Source organism: Haliotis asinina, chromosome 2 (assembly GCF_037392515.1).
Source record: "Haliotis asinina isolate JCU_RB_2024 chromosome 2, JCU_Hal_asi_v2, whole genome shotgun sequence".
In the NCBI taxonomy this organism is placed as follows: domain Eukaryota; kingdom Metazoa; phylum Mollusca; class Gastropoda; order Lepetellida; family Haliotidae; genus Haliotis; species Haliotis asinina.
This window is the reverse complement of record NC_090281.1, coordinates 36,109,789-36,131,704: the sequence shown is the minus strand read 5'-3', so window position 1 is coordinate 36,131,704 and position 21,916 is coordinate 36,109,789. Positions and strand designations below refer to the sequence as shown.

The following is a 21,916-nucleotide window of genomic DNA, read 5'->3' as shown; positions in this document are numbered from 1 at the left end:
AACAACAGCAAACAACCAAAACCTCAAGGCCAAAAGAAATTGTTTGGAGTTAATGGAAACGTTCATATAATGTTACCATTGTTCTTTCTCCGATTTCCGCATGCCTTATACCGCACCTCCTTTGCACACATATGCACCTCAGAATATATATGCCACGCCAGCACACTCTACAGTACCTATCCTTAACCCCTCCGCACAAGTCGCTGTTTACCCCAGCGTGCATCCGTACTTGATGCTGTTTACCATTTCCGCTGTTACCTCAGACTATATTTCTCATTCAAAGGGAGGCAACTGTTGTCGCACAAAGATATGTCAGTCTCGGAACTTGTTGGCTGGAAGATTCAAGAAGTCTCACTAATTCGGCAGTATGGCCGCGACTGGTTCGACGTGTCGGCACACTGGCCAGGAAATTGTTGTATGGATGTTTTTAGCATCGACTGTGTTGATGTGCATTTTAAACATCGCTGATATAAGCGTGGCAGACGACACTTTCAGCGAGAGGCACGAACGATTTCCACCTACAGTGTCGATAGCTGTTCTTGTTCGTAACAAAGCTCACACTCTTCCGTGGTTTCTGGGGCTGTTAGAAAAGCTGGATTATCCGAAGCATCGTATTAACTTGTGGTAAGTATAGTGTTGAGTTCGACGACCTCCTGACGTCACTGTGAAGGCTCAATTAACTGTGACTCAGTAGTTGCATCTGACTTTGAGAGTACTGTGTGAGGTTAGGCCTGCAGTTTGTATCAACCCTCCACCACACATCACCTCCACCAACAACCCCCCCGCTCCACTCCCCCAAGCACGCACATCCTACCCTCAAACTAAATTTACAACTCTATTCATGATTTTTTCATTAAGAAGAGGAACTGAGACCCAGTCAAAGAACGTGCAGATATGTGTTTTAAAATAAATATTTTTTGTATCCTTTGATTTCAGAAAGCTACCATAGTTCTTCCCATTATTATGGCTTACTAGGACTGAAACAGTGGCAGTTATAAAATACTGAGTTATATCACATTCAATTGTTTGGGAATTATCCTTTTATTGCAGTTTTGTTTAAAAAGGAATGTTCTTTAATACAAAGATGACAGTACAATTTATTCTGGATACACTTCGTGATTTGTATTCCCCTGTTCTTTTGGTAGATATTTTTATCATATGTTTAAATTATTTCGATGTTTGATTTCTTTCCAATATCAAAGTGAATGGTGTGCTCCATACATGGAGACGTGAATGTGCCAACTTGGCACACCACCTCTGAAACTTAGTGAAAGAGATCTATGGCTAAACCAAACCCAGTTAATTTCAGTGAGTGCTGTTAATGACCATGGCTGGTTGTTGTTATGGTTAGCAGTCATAGACTACTACCAAGACTGTTCTATACCCTGGATGTATCTTTTTATTACCTCCCTTTGCTTTCTCAGCATTCTCACAGTAGATAATCAGCAAAGCTGCCGTTGCAATCAAGCTTTCCAGTGTCAACCAAGACAAGTGTTGCAGCGATGAAAGTTTGTTTGTAGTGCGACTCAGATTTGGGGAAATCATGTAGACCAATAAACAGGTTGGAACTTAAACCAAAATATGTGCAAGAACACCTTCTACCTCTTTCTTAGAACCTCTGCATGACTTGTGATGCCATGTTTAATCGGTTAGATAATTTAAGTAGTGAAAGTGGGCTGTGACTGGACGCTCAGCTTCCCAGCGTAAATCAGATTGGATGAAAATCCAGCTAAGGGAGGTAACAAGATCATCAGATTGAGCAGTAGATGCATCTAGGGTATAGTGGAGACTTATCGGAATATATACCCTGGAGATATTGAGGATGAGTGCTGGGTGGTTTGGGGAAAGTCAGACAGACTAGGTGAGGACTGTGGCCTTATGGACTTTATTGTCCACTGGACATGCAATGTTTTGAAACTTTAATGTAAAAACACATTTACATGGTTCTTTCATAAAGATGTTTGCTTTGAAGCAGTGAACGCCAAACGTCCAACTCTCCCATTTGCTATCACTCTGTCTGTCCCCTATGCTCTATTATCTATAGAACTGGAGCCTAATTTTTGAAGCTCTCTCAGCACTAAGATAGTTGTAAGTTAATGGTAATGTATGACACTTATGACTATCTTAGCGCTAAGAGGGCTGTGAAAATATATGCCCAGGTCTTCAGCAACATTCTGGCAACTACCTTCGCTGAGCTGGTTGACACGTCATCATTTCCCAATTGCTCACATCAATGACCATATGCAGTTGATCATTGGATTCTCAGGTCAAGACTAGATATAGCAGGAATATTGCTGAGTGTGGCATTAAACAACCAGCCAACCATACCGTGTGCTATGTATACAATGCTGTACGTTTCAGTCATTGACAAGATATTCCATGCTATTACTAGTATTAGTGTGATATTAAACATTTTCTTCATACATTGTATAAACATATTTACACAATGTGATATTAAGTCAACTGGTTGTGGTAAGCCTGATGACAGCAACACTGTTACTGTTAACATTTTTATTACTTTTTGTATCAGTGCAACTTTATAATGCTGATAATTTATTTATTCCCTAACAGAGATTTGAATATTTCTATCTTCGCGTAAAAAACACAATACCCATCACCCACCTGCCTTGTTTAGAAATACCTGTGAAAAAATCTATCAGCTGTAGCATGTCAGCTCTGCATGTTACTATTTTTGTTGTTGTAATTAATATTTTATTTACATGCAGAACCATAGATAATGTTTTATAATCCTATTTATCTTTGAACCTAAATATCTTTTCTTATCTTTAATGCTCATGCTGTGGATCACTGGATTGTCTAGTCATTACTTAATGACTGCTGAGATATATCTAGAAAAGTACAGAGTGTAGAGCTAAACAATAAACCAAACCAAACCAAACTTATCTTTACTGATTAATGGATGCAGGCATGTCCTATACATAGCCTCAGATACATGGCCTGAGGTGCAGGGAATAATGCATTATAGGTCACAAATGCTGTGGACACATGTTTTACTGTTGTGGGCTAATGCCCACAACATGTTATGCAGTTGGAGTTTAACCTGATTTTAGTAATATTCCAGCAATATGATGGCAGGGGAAACTAGACATGGGCTTCACACACTGTACCGATGTAGAAAAACAGTTTGAATGTGGATCTTTGTGGGTTTGACCAGCATAGGCTGCTGATGAATGGTTCTAATCTGCATTTTAGGGAACTGGTCTTGTGAAGACCTTTTCCAGCGTTCATCTTCACAGGGGTGATGAGGTAGCTGAACAGTTAAAATGATAGCTAGCAAAGACCAGGGTTGGATTAGCCACATGCACAATGTGTGAGGCCTCTTTCTGTTGTCCTCAAAATATCGCTAAAAGTGGCATGAAAACATGCCTACTCACTGGATCTTCAGCATGTGTAGGCTGCTGAAGGCCTTTTTAAGATGGATCTCCATGGAGCAGTGAGCTGCATTAGTGAGTGAGTTAGCCGCTCAGCACTATGGCATCAGTTTGTAAATAATCGAGTCTTGACCAGACAGTCCAGTGGTCAATAGCAACACAATTGGGATATGATGATGTGTCAACCAAGTCAGCGAGCATGTCCATCCGATACCGTTGGTCGCCTCTTAGGACAAGCATTGGTTACTGAAGATCAATCCTTAAATGGATGTTCACCTATAGGCTGGGAGGTGAAAGAGCAGGATATACAGAGCACATATCACTGTTTGAGTCTATCATATATGTGTACATATGTTTCAGGTTTCGTAGTGATCACAACATAGACAATTCCTCTGCCATGCTATTGGAATGGATAGCTGCAGTTGAACCACTGTATCATCGAATTGATGTTAAAGTTGATAACACGACTGACAGTAAGTAGAAATATATTTCATCCAGTTTAACTCCCAAGGTTCTCTTGCAACGATGATAGCAATGTACTTGATAATGAAATGTACATATACAGTTGATATGATAAAGCCCTTCACAGACTGGAATTTCTGTCTCTGTCGTACAATCTATTTTTACAAGAAAGAGTCCCCATGGATTGCTAAAATTAATGTATCTTTTTAGAAAGATAGTTAATAAATATTATGAGGCAAGATGTTCATGAATAACTTTAACCCCAAACACATTTTCATCCATTAGAAATTTGTCATGCATCACAAAAACATTAAATTTTGACACAGTTCACTATTTGTTGGAAAGGAGGAGTGCAGAAAAAGACTATAATGAATTAGCTCATATTAATGATAATGAATTATATCAATATAACTCTCCTCGTTGTTCACAATAGTGTATTGCCTTGTCATTACACCACAAGACAATTCCAAATAACCCCCTACCCCCAAGAAGATTCGGGTTAGGATTAATCTTCAGTAATCCCTGCTTGTCTTAAAGGGCCACTTACAGGATCTGGTGGTCACAACTGCTCACTTATTTGGCAAATCTCATTTGGACCCAATGGTGTTGATCACTGAATTGTCTGGCCCAAACTTGATTATTTACAGACTGCTGTCATATAGCTGGAATGTTGCTGAGTGTTAAATTAAACTGGCTCACTCTGATGATGACAGTATGAGGTAACTATGGACATGATTACCATTCACTGGAAGTAAGGAGAGTGTCCAGTAGTGACTTTGACTGTGATGTTTGTTGCTAGGATACCCAAATGAGAAGTCCAACTGCGATTGGACAGAAGAAAGGTTTGATAACGTCATACAACTGAGACAGGAAGCTCTTGATGATGCTCGGAATGCGTGGGCTGATTATCTTTTCGTAAGTATCTAGTAATCTTGCCATTCTTCAAAATGATGATTTTTTGAAATTATTATAGATATATTTATTAAGAGGTCCAAATGACCCAGCAAAAGTAATTTCTGTAAGCAAGTAGTGTAACACAAATACATCTGAACCAGAAAACATTTGTTTTGATCTAGAACATAGTATGTGATCTAGTTTTGCTGATGATAACATCGAGAAACGACAGAATATTTTTGATGGGGTAACCCAGTCATCATTGGTAACACAAAATGAATAGACAAAATACACATAATGCACTGATTATGGAATGATTGCACAACTACATGTGGAATGCTCACTGCATTTATAAAACATTAAATGCACTTAGTCATGAAACTCAGACAGGTTTTACACCTGGAAGGTGTATTAGTAAAAATAGTAGATAATTACATGACATTATGTTTGAAGCAAAATTACAAGCTAAAAAGGGACTTATGCTACTTATTGACTTTTGTCAATGTTTCTAAAGAATGTATAATTCTAACAATTGGAAAGTTTGGCTTTGGACACAGTATGGAAAAAATAGACAAAAAAATGAATCAATAATGCCACATTATGTGTGATACAGAATGGTCATTTATCACAAGTTTTTATGTTGAGAAGGTTTTAGACTGGTCTCCCTACATGTTCCTCTTAGTGGCTGAAAGTTTAGGAATATTGAGTCATAACAACAGTGCAGTAAAATGAATTACATTGAATAATACTGAGCATGAAATTGGACAATATACAGATGATACTGAATTATTTCTTTATGGATGTAAAGAAAGCTTAAGGGTAGCAATTGACACTCTCAGTAATATCTACAAAATGTGTGGTTTACGAATGAATACAGATGAAACTAAAGCAATATGGATAGGCTCAATGGCAGGTAGTAACATGATTTTATGTCAGGATCTTAAGCTTGATTGGCACAATGGGGATTTTGATATACTAGGAATATAGCTTAATCCTAATTTAAATAACCTTTGGGTCACTGACACAAGATAAAGATTAGAAATGATTAATAGAACTTTAGGGAATTGGAGGCAAAGAAACTTGACAGTAATAGGGAAAATAACTTTTGTTAAAGCTTTAGCTCTTTCATCATTAAAGCTTTAGCTCTTTCATCATTAAAGCTTTAGTTCTTTCATCATTGGTGCATATATTCACATCACTCCAAAATCTTCCAAAGGAATTCATTGACAAATAATATATCTTATAAATTCATCTGGAATGATAAGCAGAATAAGATTAAGTGAATGACACTCATTAGAACATATGAGGAAGGGGGGCTAAGAATGGTCATTAAAACTGTCAGTAATATATAAGTATCTTCAAAATAGAAACAGTGTTAGCCTTAGTACTGTCATCCTATATCTAAGATATATTTCTGCATGTAGTCAATATTGAAAATTTTGTGAATATTGTGAATACCTATTGGAAAGATGTACTGGTGCAGGAATATTGGGAACATTATTTAAACACATGAAACTAATTTTACAGATATTTTATTATAATACTGTAGCATCTCAAAGGAATTTACTCTATGAGAGACTTGTGTAATTATCAAAGTATTTAATGAACTTAAGAATACTTATAAAGTCAAAGGTACAATTCTTGATTATTATCAGATTCTTTCAAATACACCAAAAAAATGGAAAGATACTACTAGCATTATAAGTATGATAAACAATATAGTAATATATTTATCCATAATCCATTGCTTCTGTTGCATTATGTATTTTGTATAGTTGTATCTACTGATTTGAATCACCCCAAAAACATTTTGAAAAAACGAATACAAAGGACAAAACAAAACAAAATGAGTGTACAACCAACTGATCCTTGGTCAGGACTGATTATGCATAGATGCATCTTGGCTCTCCCTGAAGATGTAAATGTGTACAGTCTATATCCATTGTTGCGCTGCTCCAGTATAAAGCTGACACACTTTGATTTGAACATGGACATTTGTGCAGATGTGCTTGCAGGGTTTGACCTCAACTCACAAACATGGGGTCCTGGGCCGAAGGCCCCCAGTTGTTAGTTTTAGGGGCGTTTGCAGGCAGTATGATGCCCTGTAAGTAACGATGTAGAGAACTGTATATTTTGATAACATCTTTTGAGTCAGGAATGAATCATTGATCATGTTCATGTAAATGAAAAATACCCAACCTCAAAACTTCAAGCCTATTTCTGGTGTCAGCTGCGGATCAGGGATTTTATGAGGAGGTCCAGAAGGGTGAGGCTGCACATAAATCATGAAGTCCAAACCTTAAGAGGAAATGCACTTCAGGGAAAAATATTTTGGTGGAGAAAGAGGTGGAAGAGGTCTTCAGTAACCCATGTTTGTCACAGAAGGCATCCAATGGTTAACATAACAGACATTGATTGGCTCACCTCTTATGTCAAACTAGTGTTACTAAGGATATATATTGCTTAATACAATCCACACAGGTGTATTCAGGTGAGTGTATATCTTGGTTGTGTGTGTTGTCAGATGCTGGATGCAGATGTGATGCTGGAGAACAACCAGACGCTGCAGCTGTTGATGGCCCAGGACAAGTATGTTTGTACATTAGCAACAAAGATCTTGGTATAGTTCAGATGTATATAAATATACTAAGCCTCAAATGAACCGCAAGTTTCGAAAAAATGAAATCTTATGTAAGTAAGTGTTATTGTTTATATGCTCTATTTAAATGCTTGAAAAAAAGTGTTTCTTTTATCAGTGCAATTGGGAATACTGTTCTGTGAACCTGCTATTCACATAATATATCTTCTTGGAAGTTTTGCTTTTGACAGTCTAGTGATGATGCTGTCAGGTCAAACTTGCTCACACTAGGACATTTTAAGGAGCCATTTCTTGCAGATATTGTGTACAGTTCCTCCCATCTTGTACTTTTAGAACAGTGATCGGTCCGATGCTGAACACCAGCGTGGAAGGCATCTACTCCAACTTCTGGGCAGGGATGACTAAGGATGTGAGTGAGAAAACCTCTCTAGAGAGGTTATTTCAGATATTTTTTCCTCTAAGTGGCTTTCACCACAAGAAGGTTGTTTAAATAAGAGTAAAATATGCCGTCAGTTATTCAGGTGTTCTCTTTCCTACAACAATAACTTATTGTTGCCCTTATTGATAAGGTCACATCATATCTTTCCAGAGTACAAGGTTTTGTATTGCAGTGATGCTAAATTTGTAGCAGAAATTTGATTTCAATAAAGTACTTTTTGAAATATTTATTTGGATTTCATTTACCAGCGGTATTTAGTAAATGGCACTATTCATTTTTTCCCTCCGTAACAAAAATTACAGTTGGTGGATGCATGATAATAGCAAAGCATGGCCTTATAGGGAAAGTGTTTTGTATGGCTGTGTATTCAGGGTGATTAAGGTAGTGATGCAACAAGGATACTGTTTTGAGGATATACTCCCTGAAAACACTGTTCTAAATAGCGGTGTGATGATACAGAAAATTCATGATATGATACGTTTCACAACATCTTGGAATGATGCAATACGATTCAATTCACATCACAGTATGCTGTCTTTAGTCATTTTCTTTAAAAACGTATGTTTTGATATCAAGTAACACTGTGCATTTTGACATAACCGTCAATTTCTAATGAGAATTAACAATTTTATGGTCAGTGATACGTATCATGATATGAAAAAAGTATTGATATATTTATCGTCCGATAAAGTATCATGATTATCGATACTATGGCATATCATCACAGCTCTAGTTCTAAAGGCTTACTAAATACAGTGTTTATTCCTAATGCAGAATATTAACCATCACAAAACACACTCGTGTCATAATCTATATACAGTGAACTCTGGCAATATCGGCCTCTGTAAACATCTACATTCTGTCCCGGCAGAAATGCACTTTGTTATCATATAGAAACATCTGTAAACATCATCTTCTGTCTACTCCAGATATCGGCATTGTTTTTCAGTCCCAACGAACAATTTGTTATGAAAACAAATCCGTAAAAAACGTCACATGAAAGACGGCACAACCCTTTGATGCAGTTAGTTCCAAATGGTGTAACAACACAATTCGCGGTTACTACCCGAGATTATTCAGAAGTGGGAAGTGTCAATGAGTGTCTTGTTAACTAGTGACTGGTACGTGTCACATACATAGAGTAATTAGAGGGTATTTAAGGTAAAATTGTATGTCAGTAGTGGTATTGCCAAAATGTCTCGGCCCCCAAAATGTGCAAGATGTGAGTTGACACTTCAACAAAAAGTGCAGCTGACAGAAGATTTTGATAAAATGCCTTGACCCACACAGAAAGCATTAGCATCAAGATAAGGAATCGGCAGATTTGAGTGTATTTGAAACAGACTTGATAACTGAAGTAAAACAGACCGAGAACAAGTGTCATGATGAAGAAGAGAATGAAGCCAAAGATGAAGACGAAACTGTGTTTCCTAAACTGACTGTAAGTGATGTTTTGAGGATGTACTCAGATTAAACACTTCACATCTAGCCAGGAAATATGACTTCTACATCATGTGCAGAACTTGGAAAGTGCAGCTGAGGTCATTGCTCTCGAGGCATCGGCACAGAAAATACAAAGCAAGATCAGTGACTTTTTATCCCCCCGGCAGGGGATATAGTCGATGCCTTGTCTATCCGTCCGTCCGTAATCATTTTGTTTCCAGGGCAGAACTCAAAAAGCGTTCTATATGTTTCTCCAAAACATGGTATATATATCAGTCAGAACCTGAAGTGGTGCCTTTTGCTATGTACAGGTTTTTGTGATTTATTATTTTCTCGGTTTCCATGGAAGCGCTTCGTACTTAGTCTAAAAAGTGATAGGTGTGTTTCATTTCCGGAGCAGAACTCAAAAACTTCTTATTAACTGTCAGTGTTACTTGGTAGATATGTGTGGCAAACCCCAAAGTGGTGCCTTTTGCTATTTACATGTTTTTCTGATTTATTATTTTCTCTGTTTCTATGGAAACGTTTTGGACTTAGTCTCAAAATGGAGAGATGGGCTTCGTTTGCGGAGCAGAACTTAAAAACCTTTCAATATTTTTCTGCAAAACTTGGTAGATATATCAGTCGGAACCTAAAGTGGTGCCTTTTGCTACTTACAGGTTTTTGTGATTTATTATTTTATCGGTTTCCATGGAAACGTTTTGGACTTACTCTCAAAAGTGAGAGGTGTGTTTGTTTCCGGAGCAGAACTCAAAAACTTCTTAATATCTGTCAGTGTTACTTGGTAGATATGTGTATCAGACCCCAAAGTGGTGCCTTTTGCTATTTACAGGTTTTTATGATGCATTATTTTCTCTTTTTCCATGAACACGTTGCTGACTTGGTTTCCGGAGCACAACTGGAAAACCATTTCATATCTTTCAAAAGATGTTGGCAGATATACGAGACAGATCTTGAAATGGTGACTTTTTCTGATTACAGCTATATGGCATTTATATTATTCATGAATTCCATGGAAACAATTCTGACTTGGTCTAAAAACACAATAAGTAACTGTCAGATGATTTGTCCTTTCAAATATGTGGGGGCCGGGGTATATGCCATCTTCTGATGACTCTTGTTTTACAGTGTGAACAACTTTGTTATTATTTGAATGTGTAATAAATGACTGTATTCTGAGACTGCCTTGTTCCTTATTCGAACATGTTGTTAATGCTGACGAGACAGTATGACTTCCGTTTTGCGTCAGCGTCATGAGGCAAACTGCCTATACTGGCACTTAGTCAAAACCAGCATTTTTATTTGATCCCGTGCGGTTTAATGGGGGAAACTTGGGCCTTGAGGGGGAAACTTTAGGCAAGCGCAGACTTTCTCTTGGGTAAGAATATCATAGATCAAAACGTCCCCAGGGAAAGATTTGCTGAGGCCAGATTCTTCTTGGGGAAAGTTTAGACCAGAGAAGAAATCGCCTGCTTAACTAGTTGTTGAAAGTGACATGAAACTTAAGTTTCTCACTTACTGACTGTTTTGTGTTTCAGGGTTTTTATAAAAGAACACCAGAGTACATTCCAGTGGTTGACCGAGAGAAGCTTGGAGTGTTTCCTGTACCGATGGTGCACTCTGCTGTGTTGGTTGACCTCCGTCAGAAGGTCACAGAACAGTTCTCATACTCCAAACCTCCAGAGGATTATGATGGCCCTACTGATGACATCATTATCTTTGCACACACTGTCAAGCATGCAGGTATTTATGGTGAAGGACTCCACACAGGCTCACAGGCCATTGGTGGATTTCATTATGCAGGCTGTAATTTTATTTCTTGTTTTATGGATTTTTGTTCCCAGAAAACAAAATAAAAGTAAAATCACCAGTCAAAGTAATATTCTGCTATATGCTATAAGTGTTTTATGTTTGACTATTTATGGAGTGTAAATGGGGTGAAAAATAATAATAAAAAATAATTCTTGTAAGTTTACATTTTTGGCCAATAAAAAACTTAAGTATTTTATTTTTTTTTCTGCAACATTTATTTCTTGCTCTTTTCTATCAGGAGTAATTTGACTTCACCTGAATTTTGTTAATGGCCCTTGTTTGCTTGGCCAGGTGTTCGTTTCCATGTGATGAACTCTGAATACTTCGGGACAGTTCAGGTTCCTTTGGATGAGTCATACTCCCTCCAGTTTGAGGTGGATCAGTTTACACACACAAAACTGGAGGCCATGGGTAAGTGAGTCCCCTGTACCGTGGAAAATCTCAGTATTCCAGATCCAGACACCTGTAGTCTGATTGTATATAACCCTTTAATGTAGACAGCTCTTGTCTTGTACATTAAAACCCCTGTAATCCACACACTTCTTGCCTTATACATTAAAAACCTGAGTAATCCAGACACTTTTTGTTTTGTACATTAAAACCCCAGTAATCCATACACTTATTGCCTTGTACATTAAAACCTGAGTAATCCAAACACCTATTGTCTTGTACTTGTATTTGTCTTGTACCTAAAAACCTCTGTAATCCTGGCACCTTTTGTCTTCTACATTAAAACCCCAGTAATCCATACACTTATTGCCTTGTACATTAAAACCTGAGTAATCCAGACACTTTTTGTTTTGTGCATTAAAGGACCTGTAATCCATACACTCCATGTTTTGTACATTAACACCTTAGTAATTTTTGACTCGTACATAAAAACCTCACAAATCGAAACACTTCTTGCCTTGTACATTTAAACCTTAGTAATCCAGACACTTTTTGTCTTGTACATGAAAACCTCAGTAATCCATACACCTGCTGTACATTAAAATCCCTGCAATCCAGACACCTATTATCGTCAGGGATGAGAAATTTCCGCGGATCCGCGGAAATCCGCGTTTTTTTACATCCCCAGGGTCATTTTTCTGAAACGTCTAAATATATATACAGTGTTAATATTGATTTTAGAAGCCATATTCAGTGTGTAAAATGCCAAAATCCCAGGAGCTTCCGGGGGGCTTCGCCTCCCTCGGCCCCCGACTAGGCTCCGCCCGCAGACCCCCGACTACTTTTCAGCTGTAAATGAAAATTTCCATTCTCATCCCTGTATCCTGTATCTTAAAACCCCAGTAATTCATACACTTATTGCCTTGTACATTAAAACCCCAGTAATCCAGACACTTTTTGTTTTGTTCATTAAAACCCCAGTAATCCTGACACCTATTGTCTTGTACATTAAAACCTGAGTAATCCAAACACCTATTGTCTTGTACTTGTATTTGTCTTGTACATAAAAACCTCTGTAATCCTGGCACCTTTTGTCTTCTACATTAAAACCCCAGTAATCCATACACTTATTGCCTTGTACATTAAAACCTGAGTAATCCAAACACTTTTTGTCTTGTGCATTAAAGCACCTGTAATCCATACACTCCATGTTTTGTACATTAACACCTTAGTAATCCAGACTCCTTTTGTCTTGTACATAAAAATCTCTGTAATCCTGGCACCTTTTGTCTTGTACATTAAAACCCCAGTAATCCATACACCTATTGTTCGGTACATTAAAACCCCAGTAATCCAAACTCCTTTTGTCTTGTACATAAAAACCTCTGTAATCCTGGCACCTTCTGTCTTGTACATTAAAACCCCAGCAATCCAGACAGTTTTTGTTTGTATGTCCAGTGGGACACCTGAATTCCTGAAATCTTTTGTCTGGATGTACTGTAAGACCCCTGTAATGCAGACACCTCTTCTCTTGATGTTCAGGGGAACCCCCAAATCCCATAGACCTTTATTTTATGGATATACATTAAACCCCCTATAATTCAGACTCATAATGTTTGCGTGTAGAGTGAAACCCCTTTTGCCTGAATTAACAGTGAAACCCCTGTATTCAAGACACAGTTTTGTTGTCCAGTGAAACGTCTGTATTCAAGACACAGTTTGTTTTGTTGTCCAGTAAAACGTCTGTATTCCAGACAGTTTGTTTTGTTGTCCAGTGAAACCCCTGTATTCAAGACACAGTTTGTTTTGTTGTCCAGTGAAACTCCTGTAATCCTGATATCTTTTGTTCATCAAAATTCAAGTTGTAAAGTCTGTGATCTGTTAGAACGACATGAGTACTCAGCTTCTCATGTCAGTCTTGAAGCAATGCCAATGTGATGAAGATCAGTGGGACAAATACTGGTGTATTTGGTTTCAGTGGAAGGTCCTCCGTTGTATCACTCGCCCCACATCTCCTTACCTGTCATACCTGCGGACATGCTGGGATTTGACCAGGTAACACACAGTCTGCACATTACAGAAATGTTCTGTTACTGTCTGCTGTAAAACTACATCAAAGTAAGCTGTATGACTTATCAATGGTATTTAGGGAGTGATCTAAAGAGCACCATCATTTTTACATTTCTGCTTTACATTTTACCTTGTGTAAAACATGATGTTTTAATGGTGATAACATCATGGAGACGAGAATTGATCTTGGTGGGGTAAACTGTTTTAAGAACATGCAAACTCGATTCCCTGTATGGGTACAATGCGTGAAGCCCATTTCTGGTGTCCCCCTGCCGTGATATTGCTGGAATATTGTTAACAGTGCTGTAAAGTCTTGGAAACATGACCTCCGAACTGTATATTATTGCTGTGATCTGCTGGTAACACACAGTCTGCACATTGCAGAAACACCTGTGTGTATGTTATGTAATTTATTTACATGAATGTGATGCCATAGTAGGAAGGACATTATGTAGATAATGTAATGGATGAATGTCATGAAATTTTATAATTGATATATACAACATTAAAAATATTCATAGCCTTTCATTCATATTGTTATTGATGTTTCCATTTTTGACAAATTCCTGTTTAAGGTGTATGTAATCAATCTGCGTCGACGTCCTGAAAGGAGGGAAAGAATGATAGCAACTCTCTATGAGCTCGGGATCAAAGCCAAGTTTGTGGATGCAGTTGATGGAAAGTGTGTATGAGTTAAATGTCCCCAGTCATTGATTTCACTTGAACTTGAAATACTGGAAAACTCCACAACTATCTACCTTCAGACTGCTTGTAAAGTACAGAGTAATGTTAACCTACAGGCTATTATTAACTTACTGAGTGAGTTGAGTTGTACACCACACATTTCCAGCTATATGGCAGAGGTCTGCAAATACTCAAGTCTAGACCAGACAATGCAGTGATCAACATCATGAGCATCATCCTGTGCATTTGATCAGCATACTGACCACTACACACTGACTACTGCTAACATGCAGACTACTATTAACATACAGACTACCACTAACATGCAGACTACTATTAACATACAGACCACTGTTTACAGAATATTGTTAACATTCAGACTATTGTTAGCATACAGACTACTGTTATCATATACACTACTATTAACTGACAGAATATTTGTTAATTATTGCCAGACATTATGAATCTGCAAAATATATTTACCTGCAGAGTTCTTTTATCCTACTATGAATACTAAATTTCTGTCCTTGTTTTTTTCAGGCTACTCAATGATACCTACATGGACAGTTTGGGTATTGATATGTTGCCAGGATATGCTGATCCATACTCTCACAGGTCCGCTGACAATTTACGTTTCACATTCTTCATGACCAGCATGATATGCGTTGATAGAAAAGGAGTTCCCTATTGGGTTCTCCAATAATCCATAAAGATGAATGTAGTCTCGTTGATGGGCACCATTTAGTTTATTACATTCAATGGAAAATGAATGCAATGACACATAACCAGTTCAGTTAATCGAAATGTAGGAAATACAATGAACAAAGAAAATGTAATTTATTCCTATTGCATTTACCTCCATTATTTGTGACAGGATACAATACTCATAGATTTGAATCCTAGATTTACTCAGATTGACCCTGGTATTAATTCATCAAGGTTGGTTATTAGTGACTTGAAGATGGTATACCCTCTCACTGCAGCTGTAACACTGAAACTATTAAGCACCTGTGTTAGAAGAAATTTTGTAGCTACTGTCTGCTGTCAGTTTGTAAGAAGAAAAACTGGTTTCCTTAATAAACGTAAATCCAGTGAGTGATGCTGTACCAAAATCTTTAATTATTGTTAATAATGATTTATAATTTACAGTACAGCAATGGAAAGATCACTCCAAACTTGGGGCTTTGATTGTAGGATTTTGACCCACCATGTCCATGTGTATACACTTAACACTATGCATATATCATAGGACTAACCTATTAGTATTTCCTCTTTCAGAGCACTTACACTTGGAGAGATTGGATGTTTTCTGAGTCACTATTTCATCTGGGTTGAGGTAGGTCTGTCTCTGTGTGTCATGGGTTGCATCCATTATTTCATCAAAATCTTTTTACCAAAAATCCATTATTCAGTAATCTCAGACTAAAATAGCCTTTGTTTCAGTAATCTCAGACTAAAATAGCCTTTGTTTCAGTAATCTCAGACTAAAGTAGCCTTTGTTTCAGTAATCACAGACTAAAATAGCCATTGTTTCAGTATTTCGCAGACCAAATATGCATTGTTTCAATCACAGACCAAATGTCCATTGTTTCAGTAATCAAAGGCTAAAATAACCTTTGTTTCAGTAATCATATTCACGATGTCATTAAAATTCAACATTTTACCTTATATTTTTTCAACATTTTGATGTTTCAGATGATGGAGAAGGGTTATGAACGCATCCTTGTCTTCGAGGATGACGTCAGGTTCGAGGCATATTTCAGGAAGAAGTTTAAATACATGCTGAAAGAAGCACAAGATCACGTACCCAACTGGGAACTCATGTACGTAGTCATGTCTGCTTGATATAAATGGAAACCCATACCATTGAGTTTATTTGGTTAGTTCTTATGTTTATTTTCCCTTCTTTGACAAGTCTTTTTATTATCCGCTGCCTTGAATGAGAGGGATATAGGTTTGAGCTCCCTCCTTCCATAATTCCATCTGAGATGGTGGAGACAGATTTTCTCAGTAACCGTTTTAGATTGGGAAACCAATTTTGATATGTCTCTTTAAGACATGGCTGCCTTGATGCAGTTTGCAAACGGAAACTGTGTTGCAATTTGTTAAAGCGTTATGGCCCTTGTCATCTTTCCTGACTTGGTGACCGTTAGAGATAATGAAACTTAATTTGATATGAGTTTTCAGGACACAAATGCCTTGTTGGGGATTGAAAACAAAAACTGTGTTACAATCTGTTTAAGGGTTATAGCCATTGTCACGTGTTTCTTGATTTAGTACACATTTCTTCACCTTCTGGTGAAGTTACAAAACTGGAATGGTGTGGCACTTATATTGATGACCTGTCTTCTTGTTTCTGTGTTATTTAACACCATAGTTAATAGTATTTTATTTCCTGATCTGTAAATTATGATCAGGTCTTCACCGGACAATCCAGTGACTGAAATGATGAGCATTGAGAAACAATGATGTGCATCAAGTCACAGTCTAAGTAAACTTTGTCTCAGTGTATTTCGTTACACTCCACCACTGAGTCTAACAAAACCTAGTAGAAGGTCGCGTCAGGTAACCTTTGTGCAACCAATGACGGTCCAATCAAATGCAGGACGGTTAAATAGATTTAACCAATCGGACAACGGCTACTATTTAGGGATCGGAGGGACTTTCAAAATATTCAGGTCACCGACACAGATCTCTCCACAAACAAAAATCAGCATATAGCACAGTTAATTGACCTGCAGTATATACGCTTTGGGGTTTCTGTTGACATGGTTACCATTAGCTGATATTTCCGCAAATTAACATCTTTGAATATTGTCAAAAACACAATTTCAGCGACTGTTTACTCACTCTTGTCTTGGCAGTATGTATGCCGTGTGTATCACCCGGAAGCGATCGTACGCTAAATAGCATTTGGAATAGTTCGGGTACGAACCTTTTCGAGATAAAAAGTTAGTAAGGGATGTGCGAATGTGTACTTTCGTGATTTGATAATCTGTGTTCTGATTGGTCAATCTCAAAGGTTACCTGACGTGACCTCCCATAAGGTTTTGTTAGACTGAGTGGTGGAGTGTAACGAAAAGTACTGAGTTTACTTAGACTGATCGAGTCAGTGAGTCTGACCATCTGATCCTGTCTGTCACCTCTTATCAGTTAAACAAGGTGGGGTTACTGAAGACTAATTCTAGCCTACATCTTCACGATGCAGTTCTGAAAACAATCCTAGATCTTTCAAATAGTTAGCATGATGACCTAATGTGTTACAGCTACCTTGGACGGAAGATCCTACAGAGTCGACAAGAATTCCTGGTCAAAGGTACAGAGAATCTGGTGTGGCCCAGCTATTCCTACTGGACACTAAGCTACATACTCAAGAGGTCTGGCACAAAGAAGCTGCTTGATCAGAAGCCCCTAGGCAAGATGATCCCTGTTGACGAATTCTTGCCCATCATGTTTGACAAGCATCCAGAGTAGGTGGCACACTCTTCATGCACAATTCTGATGCGTAGTTCTGATCAGCTTTTCACTATTCTCATGTATTGAGTTTTGAATCAATGATGGCTTGCTTTTGTTTGTTTTTACTTCTGTACTCTACAATAATACATCCACATGACAGTGGTATTATATAAAAATGATACATAGGTTGTCAGGTCATGATCAGACGATCCAGTAACATCAATTTAACTGATATATCATCACAGTATTTTGTTAAAAATATGAATTTTCAAAGTTATGTTGAATTTTTTACTACCAAATATAACCATGGATCTTCATGGATTCATGTGACATATACTGAAGATACTTAGAAGTGTTGAACATGAAAGGACTCAAAATGCTGGAGCTAATGATTTACTGCAGCAGGAATCACTTATTATGATCTGTGTTTGTGCTAGATCCACAGATTCCTCAGTGTATCTGTTCTCTGATGTGTATTGTGGATATTCAGCTTTACAGAAAGACCTCATTCTGTTCTAGGACTGATTGGCGACTACAGTTTGGGCCAAGGAACCTAGTGGGACTGTCAGCCGACCCACTGCTTGTCTTCCCCACTCACTACACAGGCGAGCCTAACTACATCAGCGACACTGAAGTGTCCAGCATCATCACCACTGAAGATATAGAGGATGAACCTAACATGGACCCTCTCCCTACAATTGAAGAAATGGCTAAATGTAAATCTCCTGAATGTATACACGATGAGTTGTGATAAAAACAGTTTAGGAAAGTCATTTCTTTAATTAAGTAACGATGACTGGTATTTAATACTGATCCATGGAAAGATCAAGGTACTTGCTAGGGCTAGCTATTGATAAAGGTAATAGAAATCGATAGTCATTACTTGAATATCAATTGATGATAAATAGCTGAAAAGTAAATGTCCCCCAAAATTATAAGAAATAAACATCTTCATATCCCTGGTGAGTTGTGACATGCATAGACTTGGATTATGAACAAATGGCATACTAAACATAATTTAGAAGCAGTCCATAAATAAGGACCTAACTTGGTGTATTGTCTGAGTAGTTTAAAGCTTCATTTTCATCGATGATATTACCAGTTGCATGTATCACTGATTCTTTCATAGTAACCAGCCCTAGTGCTTGCATCCTTCATTTGGAAGCAAACCTAACATATGAGATATTATGAAAATTTATGTGACTTAATCATTACTAACATGGCAACAAAAATAATAGTTAATGGACTGATGTTTATGTAATGAACACAGATTATTGCCAGTATTAATCCATTCAATTTGTTAACGTTTTTTGTGCATTGTCCCCCTTTTCCAAATGCTGTATTCACACTTGAAAGATGAAATCTCCATTACTGGAATGGTATTGATACTCTAAGTACACCACATATCTTTACTGTCTGCACATCTATCTGATCAGTGGACATATTCATGTTACTTTGTTCAGATTTTAATACATTCTACTACCCTTTTTCTGAAATGTCTGAAAGTTTGAATGGTATCCTAGGGGTATATGTTTGCCTAATCTCACCATATATTTACCATTTGATTCCCACCAAAGGTACAGTGTATGAAGCTTGTTTTGTGTTTGTGGTAGTGATGTGGCAGATGTGGCCATATTTCTTGCAATACTCGCACTTGTTTAAACTAAACTATCTGTGAAAACAGTTGTTTGATAATCTGTACACACATACAGTAAGTGTTCAAAGTGATCAAGTGATGTTCAGTTAAGATTTTCCAAATCATTTTTTTTGAAGAGTGGGATAAGTTTCACCATATTGACACTGCTGTATGTGTTCGTAGTCACTGACTCATTAATCCAGACATTTTAACCCAGATGTTATGACAGGAGAAAGTTTTGTCTGGATGAACAGGGTTTCATTGTAGTTCTGTTATGTGTACATTTCCATGAGAGAATGCTGTATATGTTTAAGAGGGGTGATTAACCTAGTGGTTAGAGTGTTTGCTTGTTAGACCAAAGATCCAGGTTCAGTTTCATTCATGGATTCAATGCATGAAGCCCATTTCTGTTGTTACAGACATGATTTGAAATCACAATTGGTGGGAATTGTGAAAATGTAAGCTGTATACAAATGTCCCTGTGGTATTGTCAGGGGACAGCCTTGGGGGATCGGTAATGTATTATAGAGGAGTTTGGGGTGTGATCATTCTTAGGAATGTGTCAAATTTTTATGCCTACACACACATGCCCCCACCCCCACACCCCACACCCCACCCTCTTTTCCCCAATGGTGCTAACATTACTACATAACCCTATGACCTCCGTAATGTTCTAATTTGTGTAATTTTTCCACAACCACCATTATTTTATTGTCCCCTCTACCGTCCACAGACCCCAGACAACACCACCTTGCCCCCAACATTAAATCAGGGGTTAGAATTTTCTATGCATCAGTGGATTTGATCATGCTGGGTCATTGATAGCATCTGGCATGGGGACCAATGGCCCCTCAGCACACCTGACTCCTTTTCCACATTTTACACTCATACCCAACCTCATCCCTGTATAGTAAATTACCACTCACCAGGGCTACGAGGAAGGAAAAAGCATATGGAAATTATTTTTGTATACAAAATGTGGATTTGTTATGGGTATGTCTGTTCCAGTAATTTAGTGAGGCAGTGTAAAAATGTACTCAAGGTTGTGTTACGACCGGCATGGTAATGAAGTGATTAATATAGAGAAAAAGTTTAATATTGTGCAATACATACTGAAGTCGTAAATACCACAAACGTTGTTCGTCAAACTGTCAGACAAAGGTGCAATTTTATCTTTAGTGAAGACTAATGGTTCGCTGAGACCAGTATGTTCAGAAGGGAACAGAGTCCATTTTCATATATATGTGTTTTGAATGTAGACATTATGTATAGAATAGCGTAGTCCTGTAGCTAGTTATTTTCTGCTTTGTATTTAGCTGTTGACTGAGTAACTTTTACCCATTATTTTGTGTTTAGAATTTACATATTACCTAGTGTAGGTTCATAGTTAGTTTTTCTTCGCTTTGTATGTAGCTGTTGAACCGTCCGTCCGTATTTACACAGTAAGATGAATGTATGATCTGTTAAAAGTCTAACCCAAATCGCTTTCAACAGTTTATGGCATGTATTAAACAAATAACATATGTATTACCACTCTGCCAAAGTAGCTATTTATTTGCATTTACATGAATGTTGCTTCTTACGTAAAAGTCATGAGGTGCAGTCTTACCAGAATTGTTATCATCATTCTGTATTGTTAAATATTGATGTCTTAGGTAGATAGTTTCATTCTCTCACTGCCAACATGTTTTGTAACAAAGATGTTTTAATCAAAATATTTGTGTGTGACATATTAACCTTGATCTTGGTTGTTGTTGTTGTTGAAGTTTTATGAAGAAGACATAAGAAAAATTCATTTTGAAAACAATCTAACCGACATGGTAGTTTTTGAAGAGTACATGAAAGGTTGAGTGTTTATTAGAGTATAATTAACTGCTAAGTAAAAGATAAACACTTGAAAATTGGAAAGCAGTCACTGTAAAAATGTAAACTGAAGGTGTAAAATGCATACCTGCAATCAATCACAGTTAAAAACCAATTTGTTTGAGTTTTAGTTTTTAATAACAGTCAAACACTGTGTACTTTCCATTGCTTTGGCGTTTTTTCAGTTTTACCTTTTTATTAAGTTTCAGTATATTTCATTCTTTGGTGAATTAAACAAAAATACAGATGAGAAGAAAATCTCTGCTTGTAAATAAGTCCTTGATAGAGGATGTTTGAAACTGGGTTATCAAGACACGTTTACCCAGCTGTGTGATTTAGCTTAGCTTGCTCAATCACAGAAATGTGTCTGTGTATATATACATGCATCACTGTCTTACTATAGAATTTATGCATCTGTGTTTATTTTGTTTGACATAATACTTTGGTTCAGCATTTCTTTTCTCCCTGTTCTCCGTGATTCAATATGTAAGCACTAGAACTGCAGATAATAAACTACAAGGCAAATATGATATGTATCATGAATAGAGGCTAACAAACAGATATTTTTTTAAGAATTCCATATGTTTAGTATAAAGGGAATAAACTGATAAATTATCATCAGCTGCTAAATTTGAAGCATTTCAGTAATATTTTTAATAAAGCAAGCAAGAATCACAACAGTGATGCTCATAGCTTTATGTTTTGGATGACACAAGTTATGTTGCCTCAAAGCTTTTATATACATCTAGCATCTCTCTCTTTGATGAATATATAAG

The 21,916-nt window shown here is 37.3% G+C and overlaps 1 protein-coding gene across 2 annotated transcripts; it reads left to right on the top strand.

Annotated features, from left to right (window-relative positions):
* The first annotated feature begins 308 nt into the window (after positions 1–308).
* LOC137273661 (procollagen galactosyltransferase 2-like) lies at positions 309–21,375 on the top strand. 2 transcript variants are annotated; one of them, XM_067806450.1, is made up of 14 exons: positions 309–624; positions 3,753–3,865; positions 4,654–4,769; positions 7,273–7,337; positions 7,681–7,756; positions 10,768–10,972; positions 11,333–11,452; positions 13,410–13,486; positions 14,077–14,183; positions 14,726–14,800; positions 15,464–15,521; positions 15,881–16,008; positions 17,452–17,655; positions 18,161–21,375. In XM_067806450.1, exons 1-14 carry the CDS (start codon positions 368–370, stop codon positions 18,390–18,392), a joined length of 1,833 nt encoding a protein of 610 aa, XP_067662551.1. In that variant the 5' UTR covers positions 309–367; the 3' UTR covers positions 18,393–21,375. The 2 variants fall into 2 exon arrangements, with proteins under 2 accessions (XP_067662551.1, XP_067662552.1); XM_067806451.1 differs by lacking the exons at positions 309–624; positions 3,753–3,865; positions 4,654–4,769; positions 7,273–7,337; positions 7,681–7,756 and adding an exon at positions 9,622–10,190.
* Positions 21,376–21,916: the final 541 nt, after the last annotated feature.